Source organism: Ruditapes philippinarum, unplaced genomic scaffold, assembly GCF_026571515.1.
Source record: "Ruditapes philippinarum isolate M1 unplaced genomic scaffold, ASM2657151v2 ctg1091_1_1_1_1, whole genome shotgun sequence".
NCBI classification, from domain to species: Eukaryota; Metazoa; Mollusca; class Bivalvia; order Venerida; family Veneridae; genus Ruditapes; species Ruditapes philippinarum.
Genome location: NW_026864412.1, coordinates 28858 through 50011, shown reverse-complemented (window position 1 = coordinate 50011; position 21154 = coordinate 28858). Strand labels below are relative to the sequence as shown.

The 21154-nt window shown below is 32.8% G+C and overlaps 1 protein-coding gene across 1 annotated transcript in view; it reads right to left on the bottom strand.

The window, feature by feature from the left end:
- LOC132725481 (uncharacterized) overlaps window positions 1-20527 on the bottom strand; it is a 47186-nt gene extending 26659 nt beyond the window's left edge. The window contains exons 1-4 of the mRNA XM_060710619.1: window positions 20190-20527; window positions 19537-19820; window positions 19038-19229; window positions 17928-18138 (exon numbers count right to left, since the gene is read on the bottom strand). Of these exons, the coding sequence (XP_060566602.1) occupies window positions 17928-18138; window positions 19038-19229; window positions 19537-19820; window positions 20190-20499 (997 nt within the window). The 5' untranslated portion in view covers window positions 20500-20527. The remainder of the gene's footprint in view (window positions 1-17927; window positions 18139-19037; window positions 19230-19536; window positions 19821-20189) is intronic.
- Window positions 20528-21154: the final 627 nt, after the last annotated feature.

Sequence of the window (21154 nt, the reverse complement as noted above, 5' to 3'; positions counted from 1 at the left end):
GTCATCCTAAGAACGCGATTCATTCATAAAAGGCGCGCGTCAATGACGTCATTTAAAGCACGCGACTTGTCTTACATGGGGGGGGGGTGGTGTAAGACAGAGTTTTCTAGCACCGGTGTAAATGGTACATAATCCTGTCTGAGATGCAAGAAATAGTAATTTTTGATTTACGTTTGATGTTACCATTTTTACGTATTCCATGAGATCGAGATTTTAGCTTCCGTATGTTAAGAATAGAAAAAATGTCCAAAACTTTTACTTTAGAAAATTCCTTGTTGAAAGATGTTTCATTTAAGGGCCCAAATGTAAAAAGGGTTTTTTTCAACCAAATTTAAATGTTGCTTTTCTTTTAAAATAGATGATGTTCAGAAACGTAATAATTTGTTCACTGGTGAATTGTTAAAAATTTAAAGAAAAGGCAATTTTCTAAAGGTTTATTAAAAATAGTAAAATTGCTACGATTTTTCATTTTTAGAAATGTTCTCGGAAACTTTTTTTTAAAAAAGGCGCCGTTTTCCAAATACGAAACCGCAACTGGAGCTTTTAACTCAAATTTAACTAAAAATACGTTTCGCGAAATTTTTTGATCATGGTTCGATAATTATTTTCATTCCCCTTTTCCTTTGACAAATTATGACATTTTCAGTTTCCGTTAATTATCTCCCCAAATGTTTTACACATTCAACTCAAATTTGATATATGGATACATGAAACAAATGGGCAGATCAATTTTGAATTTGCTTATGGTTCGATGATTTTTGCGTAGTTATGTCCCTTTCACTTTGAAAATAATATGAATTTTTCAGTTTCGGTTCATTACTCCCCAAAGGTATTACACATTCAACTCAAATTTGACATATGGATATGTCAAAGGATGCATAGGTAAAGTTCGAATCCGGTCATGGTTCGATGATTTTTTTTGCAGAGTTATGTCCTTTCACTTTGAAAATAATATGAAATTTTCATTTTCCGTTCATTTTCTCCCCCACGGTATTACACATTTTTGCAGTTTGTGCATACTAATTTGGACCTTTGAAATTTTGGCTACATGTATCCATGGCGTGACGACACATTTCTAGTTTATGATTGAAATTAAAAAAAAATAGCTTTACATTTAAGGTCTGACCATCCTGACGGGCATTATATGGAACTAAATAATTCACAAAATAGGTCAGATATATACCTTAACGGACACTTGTATGCAAATATTATACAAACTGAAATGTGCGGGTATTAAGTTATTGCCACCTTTCTGAATTTAATCTGGGATGTTAGAAAGGCCCTTTTTCAGAATTAGGAACCTTTAAATAATCTACAATATTATCCTTATAAAAATGTTTTTTCCATTAATTTGTGGTAAGAAATAAAATGTAACAGCAGCTTTCAATCCACAAAGGCAAATGATTGTTTATACTACAATTCAATGAAATAAATGAAAACAAGAGCCGGTTGAACCGGGTGATGCTCCCCGATTAGGTTTTGGACACAGGAAGGTATACCTCTTGTTGTGTCAGAGTTATGCCAGAGACAAAGTTCAAAGTGTAAAAACGACCCAAATATTATGCACAACACATTGTCTAAATACTGTGATCATTTTTGTGAAATAGTTGTAAAATCCGACTTCAAATAATGAAGTAATGTGCCGTTCATAATTTTGCTGCAAGGTCATGACATGACCTTGACCTTCAAGGTAGGGACCCAAATGTTGCATGCGGCACGTCGATTCAATATGGTGATCATTTCTGTGAAATAGTTGTTAAATCCGACTTCCAGTAACAAAGTTATGGGCCGGACACGCTTTTTGCTGCAAGGTAATGCTGTGACCTTGACCTTCAAGGTGGATACCCAAATGTTTCGGACCCTGCGTCTTAATATGTTGATCATTTCTGTGAAATATTTTTTAAATCCGACTTCAAATAACAAAGTAATGGACCAGACAACATTTTGCTGCAAGGTCATGCTGTGAGACCTTGACCTTCAAGGTCTCAACATGGTAATCATTTCTGTGATATAATTTTAAAATCCGACTTCAAATATCAAAGTTATGGGCCGGACACGAATTCGGGACGTACGTACGTACGTTTGTTCGTACGGACGGACGGACGGACCGACAACCCGGCGACTATATGCTCCCCCGAAAATTTTCGGGGAGCATTAAAAGGTTAACTTGTAAGACAAATTTTTAACTTCTTTTTTTTTTAACAAATTCCTACTCAGAAAGCCTATTGAAAAAATCCCAAAAATTTACTAAAATGAGTACCTATTTTCAAAGTTTCCCTAAGTTTCCTAAAAAATATGTTGGATGATCTTATAAAATTTTAAATACTTTAACCGTCTAGTTGTGCTTTTATTGTAATTTGAAAAATATTAGGTATCATATTTGTAATTTGATTCAAGCATTCTTTACACAATAAAACATACATTTAAACATAAGATCCATAAGCGTTTGCCGATACCATTATATACGTAAAAACGCCAGAAACGTCAAAAATCAGTCAAAGTCTATACGCCATAATTAGAACATAAACAAACATAGAAAAAATGTAAAATTGTAACAAAAAAGGGCTTGACATTTTGCATTAAATCATCGCCGAACATTATTACGAATAATTCAGAGTAGTGATCTGATTCTGTCGGCTCGGTCTCAATTGCATAATTTATGCAAATAATCCTAAAATGCACCGCGACTCATCAACAAAAACAAACGAACGTTCGTCTTCTTTGGTAAGTAAACACTGTCGGGTACATGAAAAGGTGCAGATTTTCCGTGATACGGTACTTCCATTAGATATATGGAGGGAGGTAGAGCAACACTGATATAGGTGTTCCCTCAGGTATGTCTAACTGGGGGGGGGGGCGGAAGTTTACACTTGACAGTACCGTTCATGAACAGGCTTAATCACACCGAACTTGAATCATTTTCAATTTTGCTGTGATGGGCTTTCTTTAGCGATTCTTATTTTCTCTATTTTATTGTCACATCAGTGTTATTTATGCCGTGTGGATGCTGTAAAAATTCGCCGCGTATATTCAATCAGAGATGTTATATTTTCCTTCAAGATCGTTCAACACGACATAATTGTTATACTTGAGGTAAATGAGTTCTTTCTATTCGGCAATTTTCTTGTTGGGTGGTTCTAGTATTCCTCGCTAGGATACTGTGGAATCACCCCTCAGTTATGTGGCCTGCTTTCTTTATTTGTCTTGGACGTCTTATCTGTGATATGCAGGCCTCATAACCTCTGATCCCCTTTCAAAATTTCTTTTTATATAGTTCCGCCCTTTGTTGTCTCGTTAAGGGCACACGCATTCTTTTACCCTGGGTCCATTTACCGCTTTTCATGGAATGACATTTACGTGTCACATTGAAGATTCCATGATAAAGTAACTCCTTTGAAATTTATCAGTTTGAAAGGGTGAATAAAAGTCAAGGATTTGTAGGTTCTGTATCTCTTTTATTTTCTGTTGGCACAACATGTATTTCAGACAAGACTAGTTCAATACAATCAAACATCTAAGTAACCACACTCAGTTTATGGAACTAAGTGTTTACATCAACACATATACAATATACACTCTTCTCTCTCTCTCTCCAGTGTGCTGTTACTATCCTTATAAATAATACTGATATTCCATAAATCACAAAAATTTAAAACCATGAGGACAATGTACATGTCTCTTCCTCGAAAACGTGAGCTCAACTGAACACAATAGTCACATGATCAAACTGGCGGGAAATCATAACCACTGACCCATAGAATAACACTGGTCCAAGGGAAACAACTCTCTTAATGACATATAATAAAGACTGACAGATTGTGTCCCTGTTACAATAACCGACATATTAACACATCTTCGGATGTTTCCAAATTAAAATGTGTACCAGTTTAATTAAAATGTTGAATTCTGCTTATTAGCGGTTGCCAGGGGGCGTTGACGGTAGTTTGTACTTGGCAGTATCGTCCATAAACAGGCTCAATCAAACCGAGCCTGCAACATTTTCAATTTTGCCGTGTTGGGCATTCTTAGGGGATTCTTATTGTCTCTATATTTTGCCCCCAAGAGATAGAGGGATAAGAAATCTGAGTGAATCCTATTAAACTAACTAATTCAAGTTCAAACCGAGCCTGCAACATTTTCAATTTTGTTGTGATGGAATTTCTTAAAGGATTCTTTTTTACTCTATTTTATTGTCACATCCGTGTTATTTGTGCCGTGTGGCGTCTGTAAAAAGTCTACCCGTACATTTAAAAACTGATGTTATATTTTCGATTCTTGAAGATCGTTCAGCACAACATTATTTGTGTGTAAACATATTATGTGGTACTTTAAGTTTCTTCTTTTTGGCCATTTTCAACTTGGGTGGTTCCAGTATTCCTACTTGAATACTGTTTTATCAATCTAAAGATATGTTGCCTGCTTTTTAAATTTGTCTTTTGACGTCTTATCTGTGATATGCAGGCTCCATAACCTCAGATCCCCTCTCAAAATTCCATTTCATTTAGTTCCGCCCATTGTTTTCTCGTTTAGAATAAAAACATTCTATAACTTGGGGACCATACGCCGCTTTTTATGGAATTGCACTTCTGTGTCACATTGACGGTCTTTGATAACCGCCGTTTGAACACATCTGCGGATGTCTCTAAATTCAAAATTTCACCATTTTCGTGTTAAATGTTGAATTCTGCTACCTAGCCTGCAACATTTTCAATTTTGTTGTGATGGAATTTCTTTAAGGATCGTGTTTTAATCTATTTTTGGAGATAGATGTTTTATTACTCAAAAAGAATTCTGGACGGGCTGGACCATACCACAGGGAACACATGTTTCGACGAGTCACACCGTGTTTAGGGATAGGGTGGAACACAAAAAAATGCTCACTTGTCATATGATGTCACATGTGACATCAGTAGACCTTTACAGAAAAAGAAGTTATCAGTTTAATATACTGTTGCAATATTCTATAACATTTTTGTCTATTTTTAAAAAAAAGTATGCTATTACATAAATGGAAATGTACATCAATTTATTTTGCTTGACTATAATTGGTAGCATTGCATTGATGCTTAGTTAAAATTCTGCATGACTTGTTACACCAATCTTCTTAACTTCCGAAGTTGTTCACTCGACAATTAGTAAAGTTCCGCCTTTTAACCATAAACTGAAGTCCCTGATTAAGTCAACATGAGACTAGAGTTTATCAAATGGATATGAACATATAGCAGCTATATTTCTTTTCTCTCTCTATTCTTTATTTCCATTTTTGTTTTTGTGTGTATTAAAATATTTCAAACAAGAGTACATTAGTTTTTTTCCTTCCTTAAAGTTGCTTCACATTTTTAACTGCATACACATTATAATTACAGAATTCTTAAATTTCATACTCCTTAGGGGTTTTCGTTGCTGAGTGGTTTAGGCCGTCGACTTCTAACCATTTGCTCCTTCCTTTTGTGTGTTCATATCCCGACAGGGCTTTTTGATTTTTTAGGCGAAGAAGATATCAAACTAGATTTGAGAACGTCGAAGGTTTTACTCAGGCCTGGAATAATACATTGAAGGGCACTATCTGCTCTCATGGGTATCGTTTTATGAAAGTTTACCTTTAACAGGCGACGTGGAATTTAATTCTGGAGTAATTAACAAGAAAAGAGACAATAAATAATTTAAAGCAATATAAAAAGCAATCAAAGACTCTGAACGAGCTGCTCAGACCTATATATAGTTTTGTCATTGGAACAAACTCAATTAAACGAATTAAGCTACGAAAAACAACATTATCAAATATCTCAAAACGAAATTTAAAATATGAAACAAAAACAAATACAACAATCGGATGCTTCGACAACCCTAAAATTGACAAACAAGGAAGTGAAAGATATTTGTTAATCCTTACAAATAGACAATGAACACCTAATGTCTCAAATCGAGACGAAAGCAGATATCATTTGGAAGCTGTCAGAAAACGTAGAGATGTTTGAACGTGGGTCATAAAATGTAATATGCAAATGTTTGTTCTTAAACATCAACCAAAATGTAACTGAGCAAAATTTGAAACAAATGATTGTTTATAATGTTCTCAAAGTTGCTTGCATTGCCGTAGATTTGGGAAAAGATGACATTTCGAATGCATATAGATAGAATGTGGAAACCAAACGGAAGTGATGAAAGACTTGTGATTATAAAATTTAACGTTGACGATGATATTCAAAAATCTTCAAAGGTAGGAATAAATTAAGAATGAAAGGTATGCGAGTTACAGACGCCAGCGATACCAACTACAAACTATTAAAAAAGGGGAATCATGGATATGTCTACACAGGCAAATTAGTTGTAAAAACAACCCAAATCAATCACATACCTTGGATATAGAATAGTTTTTTTTTGGTCCGCAAAAAGACAAATATCTCAAAGAACAGAATATGTCCAGTATTTAGTTAAATTGCACCGCAACATATGTCTCTAGCTATCGATGAACATGCATAAACCAAACAGGTAATAGAAATTAAATATGATGTAAGCCAATGCCCTAATTCATTTTAGATCAATATTGGTAGTTGGAGTATTGAAGGTCTAAAAGACGAAATAGAAGACATAGAATATGAAAGTTATTTATAAACTTTTGAACTTATCTTATAATTTGAATCATGGGTAGGAACTGAAAATGAAATACAACATTTTACCTGAGTACGTTTGCAATTGTATCTGTAGTTCAAAGTCTACGTTACGAAAGAGCGATTGGCGGAAATTTTATTCTATTATCAGACAAAAGATATTGGAATTTATGACGAGAATAGACGTTAATGTGATTTTGGAATATTTTTGAAAATTAACAAATCTTTATTCATTTCAAATATTTATATTATATTAGGTTGTGCATATACTAGAATATCACAAAAGCAATCCCTATTTTACATAGACAGTCACTAAAGGTATTGAAACGTTTGAAGCTATTTTAAAAATCGATATTAAACATGTTAAAGAACAATATGACTTATTGTTACTCGGAGATTTTAATGCCCGAATAGGCCCGAAATCTGACCTTCTCAACACAGATACATCCATTCCAGAATAAAAACAATATGAAGAAATATTTAATTAAAATGAAATCAAAGACAGGAATCAACGGGATGCAGTAATCAATAGAATTGGAAGAAAGTTTATAGAATTATGGTTAAATATAATCAATATGTAATAAATGGTAGAAAATACAATGATAAAGGTGACAATTTCACTTTTGTTGGATTCATAGTATGCGTGTCATAGACTATTTGATTATAAGTAACACCTTATATTAGAACATGTCCGTTTTTACTTTTGGCGATAGAACTCAACAATTTCCTATCACATTTAAAACTTAATACAGTGCAAACGATTTTAAATGAAGATGGAGTAGTCGAAAATGACAGAGAAGTGTGAAATAAATAAAGAGAACACAACACTTTATATGACAAAATTAGAAGAACCATTATCATCAAAATGGTTAAATGAATTTATTATGGAAATTCAAAGCAACAACACACACATAAATTCAATTGTAGACAAGTATATCAACCTGTTGCACGACTGTGTCGAATGGTTTTTAAAAAGAAACATAACTTCATATCCAAGACCCAAAAATCTGGTTATTCGTTTAAAGAGCTGATAACATCTAAGTATTGACTACTACGAGTATATAGACAAAGTCGATGTGAAAATGATCTTGAAACATATATCGAGGCTTAAACGGTTTTTAAAAACAACTGTGAAAAGATGAAATCGGAATTCTATAATAAAGATCTAGATAACCTCATTAAATACAAATGACCCTTAAGCATTTTGGAATAACCTAACAAATATGAAACAACTTTACAGAAAAAAGTTAACAATATAAATGATGAAGAGCGGTAAGCACACTTTGAAAGTTTATTTGAAAGCTTGATCACAGATAAAAATATTATCCTACAAGACAAACAGCTTTATGAAGTTTTTGATGATATAGATCCATTCATTTTCAATTCTGAAATATCAGATAAAGTGGTATAACGATCTGTTATAAAAGCTAAAAGCTAGAAAAAGCGGCAGTGAAGACAAACTCATTCCAGAAGTTTTCATTAGTAGAATTGATAAATATCTTACCGTTGTTAACAAGTGAATATAATAGACTCTTAGAAAACGGCGAATGTCTAGCAAATTGAAATGTAGCAAATATTGTAGTGCTCCACAAATAATTTACGTGGAATCTTATTCATAGATATACTAAGACAAATATATACAGGTTAACTCACTAGAAGACTAAATTTTTATAAAAATGTAAACGATAAATTGCAGAAGACCAAGCTGGGTTACGGAAGGATTTAGCCCCATTAACAACGCTTTGATTTGAAATGCTCCTATACAAAACGCTATATGGCTTTATAACAAATACTGGTCAAACAAGAGACTTCAATTGCCCGAATGGGTTTAAGCAAGAGTGCTTGGTAAGCACAACTTCATTCATCCTTTATATCACCGAGCTTATTGGCGGGATCAACACATCAGTATAAACCGGTATTCAACTTTTCCCAGATCAGAAACAAATAGTTTCACTTCTAGTTGCATATGACCTTGCATTGAAAACAGACACTGTAGCAGGTCTCCAAAAACTTTTAAAGTTGTTAGAAGCATTTTGTCCTGGAAAAAATTAAAATATAATACTAAAAAACTTGACTATTAGTTATCAAATAATTGTGGAAAATTAGCCAAAGTGAACTATTGACGTACAATAGTAAATTGTTAACCAGAAATTGTAAATGGCTTTTCATAGGTCAGTTTAGATTTCATGCAAGAAAACTCAATGAGATATATGACAAAAAACAATCTTTAAAATAATCTAAAATTTAATTCTAAACAATGTATAAATATAATTACGGTCAATTAACACGTCATGTTAATTTCCATTGTTTTGATAAAAGAAAACCTTACGTTAATTCGGTGCGGGCATATTGGGAACATATCACCAAGAATCAAATAAAACTGTGCACGATTATGCTTGCACAAGATATATATATATATATATAAAGTGTGTGTGTGTGTGTGTGTTTGTGAAATATAGATGTGCGAAGCGATAGTGGAAGGCATCATCTGTTCATAGTAGCAGCGAAAATAAATTAATAAAGTACCTGTTAAAGGTTGTTAAGATATAAAAAATCCGGCTAGTTAAAAAGTGTTATGCTTATGAATCAGGAAATTATACTATAATTGTTTATGATTCATTTTTTCCTGAAGTTTTTTGTGCAGCAAAGCTTAACATGCAAGCAGTATGCTCAACAAAGGATAGTACTGAGCAGTTTGACCTGTGAAAGCACTACAAGCTTAAGTTAGACAGGCATATTAGCTTGAAGAGGTCTTATATGAATGAATGGCAAGCTTACTTTGTTCTTCGTTATAATATTGTCCAAAGATTTGTTATGGTCATATAATCGTATGAAGTATGAAGACAATTTAGCATGATACTAAAAACTTGAAATTTACGATCAATGTTAAAGTTTGCGGATGGCAACCAGGCATGACTATAAAAGTATGTCTTTTTTTTTCTTCGGAAATAAGGCATGCTAAAATGATATTTATATGTTATCGGATAAATTTGCAATACAGAGTACTTGAGAACTTCAATCTATTATGCTGTGAACATTTGTATTGTTACGAGCCAGGCGTAACGAGAAAGAAAAGCCAGCAACAAACTTGTAACAATAACAAATTTATTGTTGAAAAATTATTAAAGAAAAATAAAATAACAAATTACGTTTACAAATACCTGAAGTCCAAATAAAAATGAAATCTTAAATGTCTAGTCTGATCCTGGAATGATCCTTTTTTGAATAGCACAGTTAAATCCAAGTTAAATCCAAGAACACTTTAGAATAAATTCCCACAATAAAATCCACAAGAATAATTTAATCTATTTTGAAATAATCCAAGCTCCAATAAATCACTTAATATCCAAGTTGAATAATACTCCAAATATATTGATGACTTAAAACGTAACTGAAGACTTAAAAGATCACTGATGACTTAAAAGGTAAAAGTAATGAAAAATGTCAATCTATATATATTAACTAAGAAAATTCCAGAAAGGTCTATTATGTTCTCAAGTAATCATAATCTAGCAACTTCAACAATAAAGAACATTCCAGAAGTTTCTATCTAAATATAATGCATGAGTTTTCTACAACAGTTAAGAACGTTCTAGTACATGCATGTAGTTTATGTTCTAAAAATAGAACAATGATAAAATTGGAAATACCAACTGGTCAGATATAAATTATATACATGTAATATGTTGCATACATAACACTTCCCCTCTTCAAGAAAAAGAAATATGAATGAAATGAATATTTCTTTTACATAAATTCAAACAAAGTAACTAACAAATAACATAGGAGAAATGTTAAACAATTTTATACATTCATATATATGTGTATTACAAACAATAGCAAACAACAACAAAAAAAATAACAAATCATATCATATAAATGTTAAATTTTAAATACTGCAAATAACAGTTTTAGACACGTGAAAGTGCATCAGGGATCAAATTATCTTTCCCTTTAATGTGTCTAATGTCAAGACTATATTCTTGCAAAAATAAGCTCCACCTCAACAACCTTTGATTTTTGTTTTTAATTTTATGCAAGAAAGTGAGGGGATTGTGATCACTAAAAACAACAACAGGCAACTTTGAAGAAGTTAGATAAACTTCAAAATGCTGAATAGCAAGAATAAGAGCAAGGCACTCTTTCTCTATAGTAGAGTAATTTTTCTGATGTTCATTAAACTTTTTAGAAAAGTAACAAACAGGATGGTCAACACCATTGTTGTCTTCTTGGATCAATACACTTCCAGCACCTATGTCACTAGCATCTACAGCTAACTTAAAGTTTTTATTAAAATCTGGTGCCAAGAGAACTGGTGCACTCTTAAGTATGGCTTTAAGGCTGTCAAATGCCATTTGACACTTGTCATTCCAAATGAATTTGTTTCTTTTCTTTAACAAATTTGTCAATGGTTCTGCAATAACCGAAAAATTATTACAAAATTTACGATAATACCCTGCCATACCAAGAAATCGCATCAGTTGTCTTTTACAAGTAGGCACAGGAAATTCAGAGATAGCTTTGACCTTAGCTTCTATTGGTTTAACTTTACCCTGTCCCACTACATGTCCTAAAAAAGTTCAAATTGCATGACAAAATTCACTTTTTGCAAGATTAACTGTCAATTTAGCATCACTAAGTCGGTCGAAGAATGCTCTTATTGTTTTGAGATGTTCCTCCCATTCATCAGAATAGATGATTGCGTCATCAATGTATGCGTCACATCCGTGTAGACCAGATATTACCATGTTTATAAGTCTCTGAAAAGTTGCTGGTGAGTTTTTCATACCAAAGGGCATGACTTTATATTGATATAAGCCGTCTGGTGTTACAAAGGCTGATATTTCTTTAGCTCTATCAGTAAGTGGAACTTGCCAGAATCCTTTTAGAAGATCAAACTTTGTTACATACTTTGCTTTTCCAATTTTGTCAATACAATCATCAATTCTTGGTATCGGAAATGAATCAGTTTTTGTTACAGAGTTCACTTTACGATAATCTGTACACATTCTATATGTTCCATTTGATTTTGGTACAAAATTACATGGAGAGCTGTAACTGCTTTGACTTGGTTCAATAAAGTCATTATCCAATAAATACTGAACTTCTTGTCTTAGGTACTTTTGTTTCACAGGATTTGTTCTATATGGATGCTGTTTTATTGGTTCAGAGTTTTCAAGAATGACGTCATGATGTATTCTGTCAGTTCGTGTGGGAATATCAGGAAATAAGTGTTCATATTCATAAATAAGCTGTTACAGTTCATCTCGTTTCGACGGTTCTAAGTGAGCAAGGTTTTCATCCAGATTTTTCAGAATATCAGAGTTTTCAAGCTTCGCTGAACCAGGATCAGACTTTTCAAAATTTTCACACCTATTAGATTCAATTGAACATTGATTTTGTGGAACAGAGTTTACAAAAGATATAGGTTTACTAATTTTGCTATCTCTGTCAAAATATTCTTTTAACATATTTATGTGACACATTTGTTTTTGCTTTCGCCTCCCAGGAGTATTAATAATATAATTAAGGTCACTCCCTTTCTTCTCAATAGTATACGGACCAAAGTATCTTGCCTGTAAAGGTTTTCCATGTATACGTAAAAGAGCAAGTACACTATCACCAGGGTTAAAACTTCTTTCATGAGCATTCTCATCATACCTTGATTTCATTTTACTTTGTGTTGATTTTAAATTAAGTCTAGCTAACTCACATGCATTAGTCAACCTATTTCGAAAATCTGATACATACTGAAGCAAATTTAAAGATATGTCATCTTCAGACAGGAATTTCTCTTTTAGAAGTTTTAAGGGTCCTCGGACAGTGTGACCAAATACTAATTCAAAAGGGCTGAAGCCAAGAGATTCCTGAACAGATTCTCTTACAGCAAATAACAATAAATGGATGCCTTCGTCCCAGTCTTTTTCAGTGTCAAAACAATATGACCTAATCATATTTTTCAGAGTCTGGTGAAATCTTTCTAAAGCACCTTGACTTTCAGGGTGATAGGATGAAGACCTATATTGAGTAATTCCTAACTCATGCATGACCTGCTGGAAAATACCAGACATAAAATTTGACCCTTGATCAGACTGTACTGATTTAGGTAAACCAACAAATGTGAAAAATTTCACAAAAGCCTTGACAATAGTTTTGGCTTTAATATTTCTTAAAGGAATAGCTTCAGGGAAGCGCGTAGAAGCACACATAATAGTTAATAAGTACTGAGAACCTGATTTAGTTTTTGGTAATGGACCTACGCAGTCAATAATAACTCTACTAAAAGGTTCATCAAATGCAGGAATAGGCTGTAAATGAGCTTTAGGTATTGTCTGGTTAGGTTTTCCCACCATCTGACAAGTATGACAAGATTAACAGTACCTAGATACATCTGCTTTAAGGCCAGGCCAATAAAAATGATTGAGAATTTTATGGTAGGTTTTATTAACACCTAAATGACCTGCCATGGGTGTTTCATGAGCCAAGTTTAAAATTTCCTGGCGATATGATTTAGGCACCACAATTTGGTGATTAACAGTCCACTCCTCTTCAGCAGGCACATCGGGCGGTCGCCATTTTCTCATTAAAATCCCATTCTTTTCATAATAACAAACAGGGACTTGTAAAGCTTCATCTTCACTAAAAGCCTTTTGAAAAAGGACAGAAATCTCAGGATCATTTTGTTGTTCCTGGATAAGCTGTGACCTTGACAGCGTGTCATGACCTTGATCTTTAGATCTTGGTGTAGAAAAGTCAGATATTGAAAAATCTGTCTGAGTTTCAGGCAGAGTAGGAGTAAGAGAAAAATTTATTTCATTATCAAAAGACTGACCTATTAAAGTGTCAGCTAAGTCAATATCTGAACAATAATTGTCTTCTTGAATGGCCTTCTTAGCCATAGCTCGAGTAACTGCACATGAAGGGTAAAGGTCAGGAATTTCCTGCTCAATGGGGTCAGGTATCTGATCCACACAAGGAGTGTCAGTTACAAGTGGATTAACCACTACCTTATCTCCAGCTAAGTCATTACCTAACAATAAATGAACACCTTTAAAGGGTAAGAAAGATCTTATACCTACAGCCACCGGCCCAGTTACCAAATCTGAGGACAAATAAATATTATGGAGAGGGACATTAGAAAAACCACACTCTACACCCTGAATAAGGACACTAGATCCAGAAGAAGTCTTCTCAGAAAAAGGCAGTGTATCTGCTAAAATAAGAGATTGAGAAGCTCCTGTGTCTCTTAAAATCTTAATAGGAGTAGGTGGGCAAGTATCACCGATAAGTGACACGGAACCTTCCGAAAAGAATGGTTAATAAATCTCCATTATAGAATCAGACTTGGGTTCTGTGACCTTCAAAATTGCATTGTAATCAATACAAGACTGAGGTTCGGACCTTGAAGTGGTAAGACCTGTGGGTTTGGCCTCATCACGTTGTTGTTGCCTCCTTTTTAAGGTAAAGCAATCAGAAATAAGATGTCCAGTTTTCTTGCAATAATTGCATGTAGGACGAGATAAGGGATTATGACCTTTATGTTCATCAGATGACTTTGGTTTTGGAGTATTTGACTGACTAGATGAGCCAGATAAATAACCAGAACTGAACTTGGAATTAAAATGTGAGGGTGTGAACTTCCCTTTATTTATAAATGAAACTTTGTGGGTTAAAGAATAATCATCAGCTAAACGGGCAGCTTCTTCTAAAGTTTCAACCTGTTTTTCATCTAAGAAAGATTTAACATCAGAGTGAATACAACGTTTAAACTCTTCAACTAACATGAGCTGTCTAAGCTTTTCATAATTTTTATTAATTTTCTTAGATAGACACCACCGATCAAAAAGTTGTTCTTTTTCTCTTGCAAATTCGACATGGGTTTGACCAGTTTCTTTCTTAGAATTTCTGAATTTTTGCCTGTAGGCCTCTGGTACTAACTCATAACCTTTCAAAATTAAATCTTTTACATTATCATAATTAGAGCTTTGTTCAACAGAAAGTTGTGTATAGATTTCACGAGCTTTACCAATTAAGACGCTCTGTAAAAGTAATTTCCAGTGCTCTCTTGGCCATTTTAAATTCTCAGCAACCTTTTCAAAATGCAGAAAATATTTATCAACTTCTTTTTCTTGGAAAGGTGGAACAAGTCTAATATTTTTAGTAACATCAAATTTTGAATTTATTCTATGTTCAAACTGATTTGCTTTCTCTTTTATTTCTAATTCTCTCATTCTTAATTGAAATTCCCTTTCCCTTTCTTTTTCCAACTGCCTTTCTTCCCTTTCTTTTTCTTCCCTTTCTTTTTATAACTGTCTTTCTTCCCTTTCTTTTTCAAACTGCATTTTTTCTAGTTCAAATTTAAATTGTAATTCAAGCTCTTTTATTTTTATTTCGGAAATTTCAGAGTGTTTTTCAACAATGTGAGAAAGTGCATCTTCTCCAAAAATATCTTCATCCACAAAATAATGAATCAGAAGATTTTTAATTTCTTGTTTTCGCATTGAAGATTTAATATCTGATAAATTATACATTTTTTGCAAGATCGAGCAAATCAGTTTTCTTAGCCAAATCTAATACCTCCTGGGAAGGTTCAGCTACAAACTTTTCTAAATTAAAAGACATGACTGCTTGCTGCTGGTTTTAAACTCAGAAAGTGATGTGTTTCAAAAATATCAAAATGAAAGGTACACTTAATAGAACAACTATGATATCAACTCAGATGAGTAAATACGGTAATAATAAAATGTAAAATAAACGGTAATAATTTCCAATAATGTAGCCAAAAAGAAATATTCAAATCCCGGACGAGCCCCCTATTTCTGTTACGAGCCAGGCGTAACGAGAAAGAAAAGCCAGCAACAAACTTGTAACAATAACAAATTTATTGTTGAAAAATTATTAAAGAAAAATAAAATAACAAATTACGTTTACAAATACCTGAAGTCCAAATAAAAATGAAATCTTAAATGTCTAGTCTGATCCTGGAATGATCCTTTTTTGAATAGCACAGTTAAATCCAAGTTAAATCCAAGAACAATTTAGAATAAATTCCCACAATAAAATCCACAAGAATAATTTAATCTATTTTGAAATAATCCAAGCTCCAATAAATCACTTAATATCCAAGTTGAATAATACTCCAAATATATTGATGACTTAAAACGTAACTGAAGACTTAAAAGATCACTGATGACTTAAAAGGTAAAAGTAATGAAAAATGTCAATCTATATATATTAACTAAGAAAATTCCAGAAAGGTCTATTATGTTCTCAAGTAATCATAATCTAGCAACTTCAACAATAAAGAACATTCCAGAAGTTTCTATCTAAATATAATGCATGAGTTTTCTACAACAGTTAAGAACGTTCTAGTACATACATGTAGTTTATGTTCTAAAAATAGAACAATGATAAAATTGGAAATACCAACTGGTCAGATATAAATTATATACATGTAATATGTTGCATACATAACAGTATTCCGATTAAGAATCATTTGAACCAAAACTGTTTCTATACAACTAGAACTAACTCCGCAGTAGGCAGCAGAGCAACTGTTAAATGCCTTCAGATGCACCTTGAATCCTCCTCCTCATGTTTTTTCTTCCTGCTCATCCATATTTTGGCTGTAAGTCAGAGCTGGGGAACTGATGTTATGAGTTCTGGTATATATGAGAATGTTTTCATCTGCTCTTCATACACTGTTATTAAGCCATTGTTTTTATTCCTTGTCCTGGTCAGCCTATAAGAATAATTTAAAGAGTGTTGGCTTCAGTCTATCAGGAAGCAAAACGACAACTTCAGAGAAATAATAAGGTAATTTCCGAGATTAAATTTGAAAATATTTTGAATGACAAAATTAATATAGCATGATAAGGGGGAATAGGAAAAATAATTATATCTTAATCGTGTATTTTAACTTTCTGATAAACAAAAAATTTATATTCAATCTTCCCATAATTGTGTTTTTGTCAAAATATTGAGGCATGGATTTGGGTTTTCAGTGCAATTTTTTTTATCAATGCTAGATCTGCACATGCAAGCTACAATAAATTCATTAATGAAATAACTTCTGTGTATGTGTCAACTGAAATACACTTGTATTTTTGCTTCTACTATTTCAAGCAAATACAAATTCAATACAGGCTATGGTCTGTACATAAATCAATGTATGTGGGAATATAATTATAGTCAGATTGTTTATATTACCGATAGGACTCACCTTTGTATGATTACTTCCTGTGACAATTGTAAGTCCTCAAATTGTTCTAAATCTTACGATACGGTTACATTTAAGCATATAATCAGTAGTCGTATTATTTTTAACCTTCGCTTTTTTAAATTTGAATACAACTTTACAATTTTTGTACTGAATGTCTGTGAATTTACAGATAACAAATTTATTTGGATATGGTCCACGGGTCATGGTCCATATATTTATAGACTGTCAGTAAATATAATGTAATACCAGATAAATTCATGTTGTCATGAATCTGAAGAAACCAGCCATTATTTCTAAATTCGTTCTTCAACAAACAACTTTAATAATAATTATGTTAAAAGATTGAAGACCAATAAACGACCAAAAAGAATACACTGATTCATGTAAAAAGGCAACAACTCAGATTCACAAAAAGAATACAATTACAACAACAACAAATTTTGCGACCTAGTTTGACTTTTCTAACTTAACAGGTGGAGAGCAAATTCTTAGTCGTTTGAAAATCAATTACTTTCCTGCAAACAATTCCAATCTGCGATGTGCTGGCCAAATTTGAATTTCATCTTTGCACGCCCTTTTTGGTTTTTATTCTGCTGAGTTCAGCTCGACATCGTTCAAGCTCCGCCATTTTCTCATTTATTATTCATGTGAACTTCGTCACACTTCCGAAATAACCCAACCCGAACACGTATACGCTCGTATATTTCCGACTGAATCGCGGGATTAAAGAATGAATCTTTGTGTGGCCACAAGAAAATGAAATATGGCTTTATGTATCGGGTGGTAACGTTTTAACTAGATCACATTTTGGGCATTACGATTAAAATCCGTTCTTTGTAATGGTAAATTCCATTTTTAGAAATACGGAAATGATTTTGAACATTTATTGATCTTTAAATTTTTAAAATTAAACATTTTGTTCTTCCAAAAAGGGATATAAGCGATACATACATAATGGTAAAAGAAAGAAAAAAGTTGACCGTTGGCCTTATGGTTCAATGTGTTTTTCATAAGTTCTAGCCTAATTATCGGAAGTAATGCATTAGGATGGTTATACCTTCGTAATAAATTGAATCAAAACGTGTAGTACTCACGTCGTACACTGTCGTTCCTTTCCTTGTTCTGAAATTCTTTCAACTTCTCTTCGAAAGCTTTCCTGTCCATTTCTATCCTTTCGTTTAGCTGTCTTTTTTCCATTTGAAGGTCAGCTACAGAGTGTTCTGTTTCTATGAGCCTTACCTTTTGCTTTATAAGATCTTTAATTGTGTCCATTTCCTTATTGTATGCCTCCCAGACACTAAGTTTCTTTACAAAAGTATCAAATATAAATTTTGAAATTTTAAGATACTGTTCGTTATTTTAGATAAATCTTCATCATGGTATTTTCGAAATACGCACTTGGAGCAAAAGCCATTACCAAAAAGATTGGTTTAATAATATAGACATTTCTCTCTTTATTTTATTTGAAATTTGATTTTACTTCAAACCAAACTAGTAGTGTAGAGTTAATTTTTTTAAATGAACCTCAAAAAGACAATTAAGTAAGATCCTTTATGCTTATGCTCATTTACAAGCAAATATCATCAATATATCCAAACATTCAAATACAGCATGCTTCCAAACTCAAATATTACAAAATGTTATTTCTTGTTCTTAATTAAGATGGTCACAAACTATCTGGAGTTAAGATAATCTCGCCATTTCAAGTTATGAATCCCTGTCATAGATTACTTTGAATGTTTGCTTGTTTCAATCTGACGAAAAGACCATTGTCAAGGCTACCAATTTTGATTTATATGCTCGATCTAGCTCCTTCAGACTTTTATCTTTTCCCGGTATAAGTAAAAGTAATTAATTGCTGAAGGACATTTGATTTTGATAAATAGGCCATACTAATTTAAGCAAAGAGTCACACTTACTCATTTTTATGAGACCAATAATAGTTACGATTAGCGCTTCCCGTCTTTTGAGCCCGTTAGTATTTACCAGACCGATGCTATTGTATGGAAAGGTACAATTAAATTTACATTCGCCTTCGAATATCGCTGTTTTCCTCCTGTTATCAAACCTGACAATCAATACACTTGTATTTTTGAGCAAGAATGTTTTCCCAATAATTGCCAATTATACAATTTTAATCACATACTACATCTATTGGGGGTGTTTTGAATGGGATATACTAGTTATTATCATACAAGAATTACCTCTGGCCCTAAGTTTTTCATTTCTTTATACGCCTTTTCCGCTTCATCATAATCTTTAAAAAGTCTTTCTAATCCATCAATCTCAAAGTATGCTTCTCTTTTCAATTTGTTTTCGATATCACAAATAGCTGACAGAAGTGCGTCCTTGCATTTATCTTTTTGGATGTCTTTGAAAATGTTTTCAATGTCAATCTGCACAAAACAAAACGAAACAAGTTTTTATGATGTAGAAAAAATGTTAACTTTATAATTTTTTTTAAATGAATATGAGATATGTAAATAAGCATTAGCTTTTTTGTCGTGTAATTATCATAAACATTTAAAACTCATTAAAAAAATCCAAAATCTATTAGTCTGTCGAAAAATATTTATTTATATTCTTAGTTTACTATATCTTTCAGCAAATACAAAATAGTATATAAAGTGTATTTTTTCAAACGTCAGGGAAAGGTTGTATTTAGTCAAATGACAATGATGCTAAATACGAAGGGTTGCATACCGTAAATGCCTCTTTATCTATTTCAACGCTTCCTTCAATGATAAAACAATATCTGTCAATGTATTCAAAAGCAACATTTTTGGTTCTCTCATGCAATTGCATTAATGTTTCTGGTTGACTTGGAAGTGGCCAGTTTTTGCACATCTCGGTTCTATATGTGTCTAAGGCAGATCCTGTCATAGCATCATTCTTTTCTTTAAATATTGTGGGAAGGGATTTTGAAAGCATTCTAAGATCGTCATCATTTATATATTGGACCGTCCTTTGAATATTTTCTGCGAGCACTGAAAATAAAGATATCGGCGCATTTTCAAGTTTGATGTTATTAAAAGAACTTTATGAAACTAAATGACAATTGCAATATTCAGACTTTAACTTAAATGACATTGATCTGCAATCATGGTTAAACTGTCGTAATTGCAACCATGTAAGGGTTTTATTGTTATTCTCTTTTTCTATTACTACCTTGTACTATTATTGAAATACAATGTGGAAATATATCGCAAGGATGGCAGTATATACATAGACCATAATATATACATACATTAATAGAAGATAGGCAAATGAATATTTGAAATATTAATAACTGGATCCCTTTCAGAAAATTACCTCATTATCTCTAAATATGTGATAGAAAAAGACATTAATCATACCGATTCCAGTCATTTTTTGGTGTGGAGTAGCACGTAGCGGCTTGGTTTTTGCTGTAAGATAAGCCTTTAACTCATTCCTTACTCTGACAAAGTCCTCACAAAGTTTCTCATCAGGCATGCATGTCAAGTCACCAACCTTTCCCTCACTTGGTTTCAATAGTGTAAATGCCTTTGTTTCACGAAAAGTTTTGAGAAGATTTGGACTTCTTTTAAAAAGATCACGAAACTCTGTGTCAGGACAGTTAGGAGGATCGAGATCGAAGTCTCTCAAAAGAGAAACAAGTATTGGCTTTTCCAAAACGGCATTCATTTTTCTATACCTCTGAAACAAATTACATACAATTCTGTATGTGATGTTAAGGATATAACATGACACTTTGTACGTTCCATGCAAAATTACATTAACCATCGATCGGAAATGTCCAACTTTTTAACTATCTAAGAAGTTAGAATGTGTCGTGTCAACACGATAAATAACAGATATTTATTAGACTTACTATACTGGCATGCGAGCAGTTCCCGTACAAAAATCATAGTTACTTAAACATTATTTTTTATTACGCTCACTCACCAAAATTTGAATTTTACACATCAATATTCGGCTCGTCACACACATCATGGAAATTCCATCATGTTCTAAACATAGAATAACCCTTACTTATGGGGCCTCAAATGGGGTACCGAAATTATCCATCATTTTGTATGAAGAGAAGTAGTTCCCGTACATAAAATCTAACCCATTATAATTATATAATTTTATTATATCGGACCTTTTTTTCATTTACAATTGTTGAACAGACCATTATCTAAGAGATAAATAGATGTAATTCAGAAAGTAGAGCGTAGACTAAACGCAGGTATCTATTACCCGGTACCGTTACCCCAACGCATTCACAAGCAATAGCATGCTTGTATGCATGATATTTTACGCATCAAAGCCATAAAATTATTTTATATAGTAATTA